Source organism: Myotis davidii, unplaced genomic scaffold, assembly GCF_000327345.1.
Source record: "Myotis davidii unplaced genomic scaffold, ASM32734v1 scaffold924, whole genome shotgun sequence".
In the NCBI taxonomy this organism is placed as follows: domain Eukaryota; kingdom Metazoa; phylum Chordata; class Mammalia; order Chiroptera; family Vespertilionidae; genus Myotis; species Myotis davidii.
Window position 1 is genome coordinate 143,265 of NW_006294764.1, and position 9,074 is coordinate 152,338.

The 9,074-nt window shown below is 43.8% G+C and overlaps 1 protein-coding gene across 8 annotated transcripts in view; it reads right to left on the minus strand.

Moving 5' to 3' along the window:
• MAST2 (microtubule associated serine/threonine kinase 2) overlaps positions 1 to 9,074 on the minus strand; it is a 133,995-nt gene that overhangs the window by 20,357 nt on the left and 104,564 nt on the right. For all 8 annotated transcript variants that reach the window (XM_015567514.1, XM_015567513.1, XM_015567512.1 and 5 more), the window contains 3 exons: positions 7,428 to 7,582; positions 5,288 to 5,363; positions 2,807 to 3,016 (listed from right to left, as the gene is read on the minus strand). In XM_015567514.1, coding sequence (XP_015423000.1) covers positions 2,807 to 3,016; positions 5,288 to 5,363; positions 7,428 to 7,582 — 441 coding nt within the window. The remainder of the gene's footprint in view (positions 1 to 2,806; positions 3,017 to 5,287; positions 5,364 to 7,427; positions 7,583 to 9,074) is intronic.

The following is a 9,074-nucleotide window of genomic DNA, read 5'->3' on the forward strand; positions in this document are numbered from 1 at the left end:
GGAGAGAGATAGAGAGTTAGAAACATCGATGAGAGAGAAACATCGATCAGCTGCCTCCAGCACATCTCCTACTGGGGATGTGCCCGCCACCCAGGCACATGCCCCTGACCGGAATCGAACCTGGGACCCTTCAGTCCGCAGGCCGACGCTCTATCCACTGAGCCAAACCGGTTTCGGCAAGTTATGAAAAAATTTTTTAAACTTTTCTTACATACCGTTATATTGGCTGGGCTGCAGAAATATTTGTGGGCCACATGCGGCCCGCAGGCCTCGAGTTTGACATGCTTGCTCTACAGCTATACTGTAGGGTCTTATGAATAGAGAGGCTGTCTTTTTTTCTTCCCTCAAATGCTAAAACTAGCATAGTGTTTCTTACATAGCAGGTGTTAGTCAATGTTTATTAACTAAGTGTATGAAAATCTATGACCTTAAGCTCTAGAATATTACAAACCTGGGTTTGTGGTCTAGCTCTGCTACTTAACCCTTTAAAGTTTTAGTTTACTCATCTGTAGATTTAGAGAATAATAATAGTCCTCTCCTTACAGTACTGTTGTGAAGATTAAGTGGAATAATGGAGATAATGTAGTGTCCAGCATGTACTAAGTGTTCTATAAATGATAGTAATTTTTATTATTTTAAATCTAAATCTTATCATGTCACTTTTCAATTTAAACCCAGTGATTCCCCATTGCCTTTATGTTAAACTCTAAGCTCCTCACAAGGCTGCTGCCTCGCTACCCCAGGTCTAACTCTTCAAATTCTTCCACAACTCTGCCCTGCAGGTACCCTTCACTTTAGTCATGCCAGACTACTTTATCTGCAGTTCCTGGAATATACCAAGTTCCTTTACACCTCTGAGAGGTTGTTTATAATGAACTCCTACTTAATCATCAAGATTCAACTCTTTCTGAATTCTCCATGTAGCGTCACTACAACCTCCTCTGTGCTCAGAACTGACCTTTTATTTAGTGTTCACCATAAACACAAGTGAGATAATTCCATGGAGCACTCAATGTAGCGGCTGGCACACAGTACATTCAATAAATTATAGTTGTTATTTTTACTGTAAGTGCGTGTTGATGGGTCTATAACCCCAGTCACCAGCAAATTTCTTCTAGAACCTGCACAAAACTTTTTCTGCATTCTCAGGGTCCAGCACATTAGGGAACAGATGATGCATTAGCTCCAGTTTTAGGGCTCTTCCTACTGCACATAAAACCGATGCCCCGGGTTAATGAGTCTGAGAAAATGCCGGAAGGTTTTGGACAGGGCTCTGACTGTAGCATGTCAGATCAACCATAGATGTACAAGCAACCTTGCAAGTCACACTAAGTTGATCCTTTACCTGATGCCTCAAATCCCTAATTCCTATCTATTACTGGAGAACTGTTAGAAAGTTATTCTTGAACATAAACAAATAGCTGCCAATGGTTTTCTAAGGTCATATTTATACAATCTTAAATTTAAGTATTCTTTTGAAATCAGGAAAAAATATTTTTGTAGAAGGAAGTACTTCCTCATCTATTAAATCAGAACCTTTCTCACTATAACTCTTGCTCACTGGGCTAGTACGTCTTTTTTTTAAAAAAATATTTTTATTAATTTTAGAGAGGAAGGGAGGAGGAGAGAGATAGAAACATCAGTGATGAGAGAGAATCATAGATCAGCTGCCTCCTGCACGCCCCCTACTGGGGATCGAGCCCGCAACCTAGGCATGTGCCCTTGGCCAGAATCAAACCTGGGACCCTTCAGTCTGCAGGCCGACACTCTATCCACTGAACCAAACCGGCTAGGGCTGGGCAAGTACGTCTTTAGGGGACATAGAATAATGTGCTACCTCTTATATGTGAGAAATCTTCCAATATTTGACAGCAATAATCATGATCATCTTTAGTCATCCTTTCTCTAGATTCAACTGTTTGCTACATTTAAAAAAAATTCCCTGCTCCTAATTTCTAGACTAATACACTAAAGTCCTGTTTGATCTTTATTCCTGGGTTCTTCGCTCAGTTGGTACTACACCAGAGCAAGGTCATGGGTCTAGACTGGGAAATACTCTACTGACATGAAGAGCCCAGAGGACACAGGCACATCTCCTCTCGCTGAAACTGTACGAATGGTGTAATATGGGGCAACTGTGAACTGGGTGGGAAGGCACCTGTCCACCTTATTGAGAGGCGATAGGAAAGCAAACATGAAGCAGTGGTTAAGAACTCAGTGTCTCCTCCGGTCTTGACCACCTCTGAATTACTTTAGGTCCCCCCCGCCCCTGCCCCACCTCCCAACTTCACACTAGAGAAGATCAGGTCTCTAAACACTTAAGTCTCCACTAAAGAACTTCTCACCAGGCAAGTAGAATGTCAGCAAATAGACACACCCACAGTGCGAGCCTTGGGCCTGCTTTCCCTTGGCTAAGGAGAAACAGTCTGAAGGCTCTACTTACACCAGTATTTCTACTAGAAGAGAGCTGCCTATAGCCACCTGGGCTGCTTTTTGGCTTTGAGTTACAAAATCTCCTGGTCAAATACTTATGAATACTACAATTTTGGAGTCTCGGGCAGAGTAATAGGAATTAGAAAAAGAAAGGACACTGAGATCTTCAGATACCAAAAGGCTTCCTCAGTAATGCAGGGGACTGAGGAGGAACCTAAGTCCATCAGCACCACACTTGGAGGTGGCCCTGCCACTAGCAAGGAGGTGGCAGCAGGCTGAGAAGACTGAGAACTAAGGCCTTAACCTTAGCTTGGGACGCCTAATCCACTACCACATGGACGATTCACCAGAGTTCCAGCCCAAGGACACTCACATCTTGCAGAAGTTTCTCTAGATTCTCTTGAAGTTCGTAGAAGTACTGTGATGTAATGAGGCCACTCCGAGATTTATCCAGGCAGTCTCGGGCCATCTCAATCACTTGGTGATGAATAAAGCTCAAGGCTCCATCTGCCAAGGGCAACACGCTGTCTGGAGTGTTGGAGGAAATGAACTCTGCTAGGCGCTCTTCCATCTGTGCAGTGGCCTGGGAATAAAAATAGGAAAAGTGACACTTCCCTTCTAATTCTAACTCAGCTGGAGTTAACCCTGAAGGACCCGATAATAGTCTATGTGATCCTGGTTTCCTGATGTTGTATTTGGGGCACCTGATGACTGGAGACATGAGAACACAACCTTCAAGTCAAGTCAAAACATTATGATCAAGTTCTTCTCTCACCTGACCTTGTCCATCTCCCCTATTCCTTGGTGGGCATGCTCTTTTGTTCTAAGGACACTGCATTGCTTACTGTCCTCCTCCTTTATTTTGCTGTTTTGTGCCTCTGTCTGCTTATGCTGTTCCCTGTGTGTAGCTGTTTCACCCTGCCTGGCAAACTGCTATTACGCCTTCTAATCTCACTGCAATCTCATCTCTCCTCTGGGAAGTTTTTTATTCCTTCAGGCAAACTAAGGTTTCCTTTCCTTTGTGCTTCCACAGGACCTCTCAACTATATAAATTTAGTGATTGGACTTTGATGGTTTCTAAACCTTCTTCTGAATTGGGAACTCCTTCAAGTCAGAGGAAGTTTGATTTATCACTTGATCTTAGGACCCAGCTGAGCCAAGCACATGTTCAGAGAATTTACTGAAGAGTGAGCCTGCTCACAGACAGATTCCCAGCAGAACAGAATGGGATTCTGGCTCAGAAGCCTCTTGGGGACCTTGCACAGTCATGTCAAAATGACAAACACACATCAGTTAACAAGTTTCTAGCTGCCTATGTAGGACTTGGCCTTTGTTCCTTTGCCACCAGATGGCGATTTCTGATTTCCAGTGTGTGTTTAGGGGTGTGTGTGTAAACACATATATAAGTATATATACACATATAATATACATGTATATGTATTATGTGTGTGGAGAGAAAGTAAAAGAAGTGGGGAGGGAGGAAGGGAGAAAAAATGGGAAGGAATTTTAACACATTTTCTCTAACAAAACAGTTCATCTTACATGATTGACTCGGAGACATGCACATGAAACACAAACGTGCAACGCTAGAATGACAACACAACACCAAACATATGAGGAGGAGACATGAGAAGCATTTCTAACACTACACACTCCCAAACTTCTTTAGAAAGGACCAAGCATAGCAAAACAATTTCCTACCTGTTCATTTTGCCCCTCTTCTTTGCACTTATTCTCCAAAGCTAGACAACATAGACTATAGGGCACAGAGCAGCAGAGAAGCAATAGCTAACACTTACTGAGTGCTCAATATGTCCTGGGCACAGATGGGAAAGAATGTTCATTAATTTTTATAAACTCCCTATGAGTGCTCCCCGTGTACGTCAAGAGGGAAAGCACAGGGCTTCACGCCTTTTCCCTAGGCCACCAGGTGTGTCCAGAAGATTGTACCCGAGTCTAGAAAAGGACACTTTCTAGAGGAGCGGGAAACCACACACTGCAGACCAGGGGTCCTCAAACTACGGCCCGTGGGCCACATGCAAATACAAATATTATATTTGTTCCCGTTTTTTTTTTTTTACTTCAAAATAAGATATGTGCAGTGTGCATAGGAATTTGTTCATAGTTTTTTTTTTAAAACTATAGTCCGCCCTCCAAAGGCCTGAGGGACAGTGAACTGGCCCCCTGTTTAAAAAGTTTGAGGACCCCTGCTGCAGACCCTAGATACAGACAAACAGGTAGACCCAGGAAGGCCTAAAAAGAAGATGAAGGAGGCTGAGGATACCCGCTCCCCACTGTCATGGCCCAGGAGCCTATGTCAGTGCCCTGGTCTCATTAGAAGCGGGCCCCTCATTAGAAGGCCAGGTCAGAGTGTATAGGCATGTTGTGTTCAAAAAGACATGCAAATGGGAAGCATACAGGGAGGTTTATGGCCAACGCAGAGTTGTGAAGACCATTTCTCAGCTACCTCAGGATAATAACCAAATTTCCTCCCTTAGCATTTTCCTACTTGAAAATACAAGTGCAAATCTGAGTAAGCAACTCTGAGATCTCCCACATTCCTGCGCCCTCTGGCCAACTTCCCCATCCAGCACACCTGTCTGCACTCTCTGGTGCCCGGCAATGAGGGGCTGCTCATGAAATCTGCATGAACAAAGGTGTTTCCTAAGCTCATGGTCCTCTGCGCCTTCCTCTTCCCCAGCAGTCTGTTATCCTACTCCTCCTGGTGCCTTTCTGCTCTTCTCGATTCCTCTGGAGACAGTACTCCACCCCTCACCATCATCTTTCCATTGGGGCTGGCTATAGGCAGCCATCCTCAGAGGCATTACCAGTTTCCTTTAAAATGGATCCTTACCTTGGGGAATCTTTCTTTGTATACATGATTCATCATTATTATTTCACTGTCAAAGGAAACTGGGGACCGTCCAGGACTAAATAAGAAAGAAACAATTGTTACTTTAGTGTCATGGAACTTTTGAGAAAAAAGATGGTCATCCCCAGAACCCTGCCCTCCCACTATCCCCAATACCCACACACTCCCACCTTAATGATTGCCGAGTTCCAGAGCCTTCCTTAATCCTGAAGTTGCTAGTACACCTTGTTCAGCTAAAAATGATACCATCTGGAGCTAGACTACCTTCCTGTAAGAAGACTGGCTTTTACAAGACCACTGCCAGGGCCTGAAAAGCCCTGCAAAGGAGGAGACCAATCCTGAGTCTACTGGTGGCTTTCCTAGGGTGACCTCCCCGAGAACAGGACTCTCTGGGTCTTCTTCACTTTGGCCAGTGAAATCAGGTATACCCAGCATGTTCTAGGAATCAAATAAAACCATGCCACCACCAAAACAACCAGAGGAAGACAGCGTATACCTATATCTTCTTCCAAACAAGCTGCAGCCAATAGGGCTAACAATGGCTCTGACCTGGGGGATGAATGAGGCCAATCCAGTCTACAGCGAATTACAGGCCTGGGTCACCTAAATCTTCCCCTTTGGCCCATGTGTGGTTACATCCCCTTAAAGGATTTCAAAGGGAGAGGCAGACAATTGAATGGATATTTGGGTAGTGCCCAGTTTGGTGCCCCTGGCATGTGATCCAAGCTGCGCTAGGTTCAACATTGTTCCTTTATGCCTTTTTTCCCTGAAGTGGGCCATGATCTGCCTGCTGTACTGGTGCACATTACCAAGTATTTTAACCAGTTACTGCCACAATATTTTGAATTTAATTTAAAAAGGCCCGCTGCTTGCATCTATGGACGCTTATGGCATACAAATGGCTAAGAGTAACACAGCAGGTTATTTCCCTGAGACGCTACAGTCCTCTCAATCTCAAATGGCCTAAAAGGTACCCTTTACTCTGTGTGGATTGTGGAGAGCACCAAGTTTCTGGTGTTTCTCTGTGTGAGACAAAGAAAGGCACTGGGATCCACACGCCACATTCACTAATTTGTATTTTTGATCTTTTGCACTACAGTCCTAGCCAACTGCATCAATCCCTGAACTTGAACCAGTCTGTGGTCTGGCTCAGCTCACTCACTAATGCTCAAGTGCCACTATTACCTGCTCGGACTCTTCCTGGGAGGCACTGCTCCTCTGGGCCCCACCCTGAACACGTTAGCCAATCTGTTATTTTCCAGAGACCTTGGGAAGCTGAGCTCAGTCATTAAAGTCATGTTTATTTTCACACAATACAATATACAAATGATGTATTATAGAATTGTACACTTAAAACCTACATAATTTCATTAACTGTCACTGCAATAAATTTAATAGAAATTTTTAAAAAGCCATGCTCATTTTAATTTACACCTTTTCCTTAACCTGGAATTTTGAGAAGAGCCAATTAATCTAAGGAATTCACAGAGAAGTCAGCTGTTAAGGTTTAGTTTGATGAGCTTAGGTCATCAAGGATTGAGATAGAGTCAGACGAACATTTAACTCTGCTTCTGAAATGAGCTTCTTCCCTGAGTCAGCCACAGTGTCTTCAGCACAGTGTTTTCTCAGCTGGCTTAGCTCACAAACCATGATGTCTGGGATCTACATCCAGGTTACCATCAGAATGGACATCACTCTCCTTTTACTGAATGGACTCTAAAGTATATTTCTGCTGCTACTTTTAAAGGTAGTAAAAGGTGGACCACTTGGTAGCATCATCAGGTACTTCATGGGTGGTGAACTGAGCTGTAGCTAAAGCCAAAAAAGCTTGAGCTTCACTTCACATTGGTCTGTGAATGTGCTAAACCAGGGGTTGACAAACTACGGTCCAAAGACCAATTCTGGCCCACTGCCTGTTTTTGTAAACAAAGTTTACATAATGTCCGAGGACATGTTCATACGACGAAAGCAGATTTAAATAGCTGCCATACAGACTGTACGGCCTGCAAAGCCTAAATGATTTACTCTCTTGCCCTTCGTAGAATAAGGTTGCTGGCTCCTACGCTGGGCAAACTAGCTGAGCTCCACAGGTTTGGGACTCAGTGAGTAGAGCACCCCGCACCTGAGGCTGCGAGAACGGGGCCGCATGGCTGGGGACTGCCTTCCCTCCTCATCTGGTACACTCTCTGTGCTGAAATGCTTCGTCAAAAAGTGAAGCTCATCGGCTGTAGGCTGGAAAGGCAACTGGTGCAGCTTTTCCTGCGAGGAGCATGATGACTAGAGGGGAAGATTAAGAAAGAGCATTAAAGACATGTCCAAGGGCAGTCCAGGAACGAAGAAGAACTGAAAAAGGTCAGGACTTCCCAGTCAATGTAAACCCAAAGTCAATCCAAAGTAAGCCTTCTTTCCATTGCTCCCTTCAGCCTCCACTGTTCATGATCCTAATCATCTCAACCCCTTCAGGCCCTCAGTCCTGAGAAAGCTAAGTAATTAGGGTGCTTCCCAAGCCTTGCAGATTTGAACCTAGATGATCATGTGACATGCACTGTAACTACCTAGAGGGCCTCTTTAGGTGGCAAAAGCAGATTCTTCTGTCCTGGCCAGTGTGGCTTGTTCATTGCACCAAAAGGCTGCTGGTTGGACATAAATTGATGTTTCTCTCTCTGTCTCTCTGTCTCTCCCTTCTTCTCTCTTTAAAAATCAATTTTAAAAATATCTTAGGTAGACGGGAAGAGATTAACCAAAGAACTTATTACATATATGCCTCACCAGTGGACACACACAATAGTGTGGTGAAGGCAAGGGGTGGGGTAGGGGCTGGGAGGAGAGGGGCTAAGTGGGGAGAAATTGGGGGACATCTGTAATAGTGTCAACAATAAAAAATAGAATTAGAAAAGCAGAAAGAAACTTTTTTTTAAAAAGCAGATTATTCTGCATGGAACCTTTGCCCTCAATGAAGCTTTTGGCTAGTTGGAATGGCAAATAAAATAATAAATCATGTCTTTCTGGCTTAGGAAATTTGTATGTCCAGGCTAAAAATGATATCCCCTTAAGTTTTCTTCCCACAACCTTGGGAGAGCCCTTGGAATGGTTCAGCAATGTTATCCAGAGGACAATTGGCTTTGCTGAGGCTGTGAAGGCTGTGCCCAGACTCTAGGGCAGTGATGGCGAACCTTTTGAGCTCAGCGTGTCAGCATTTTGAAAAACCCTAACTTAACTCTGGTGCCGTGTCACATATAGAAATTTTTTGATATTTGCAACCATAGTAAAACAAAGACATATTTATTTTATATATTTAAATGCCATTTAACAAAGAAAAATCAACCAAAAAAATGAGTTCGCGTGTCACCTCTGACATGCATGTCATAGGTTCACCATCACTGCTCTAGGGATACCAGTAGGCAAAAAAAAAATCCATCAGGGGAGAAAATGACTTTTAGGTCTAGGTTACTTTTAGATTTCTAAAAGATTAGACTTGACCTGAAAACAAGTAAGAATTCTAAACACTGGCCCTGGTCAGTGTGGCTGGAGCATTGTCCTGTACACCAAAAGGTCGCAGGTTTGATTCCCATCAGGGCGCATTTGGGAGGCAACCAGCCAATCAATGTTTCTCTCTCCTCTCTCTCTCTCTTCCTCCCTCCCTCCCTTTCTCTAAAAAAAATAAAAATAAAAAAGAATTCTAAACATTGCCCAATGACTGAGGCTGCAAACAAGAGCCCACTGTCAATGACAATAGACCACTGAGAGAGGGAGCTGCTACCGTATTTGC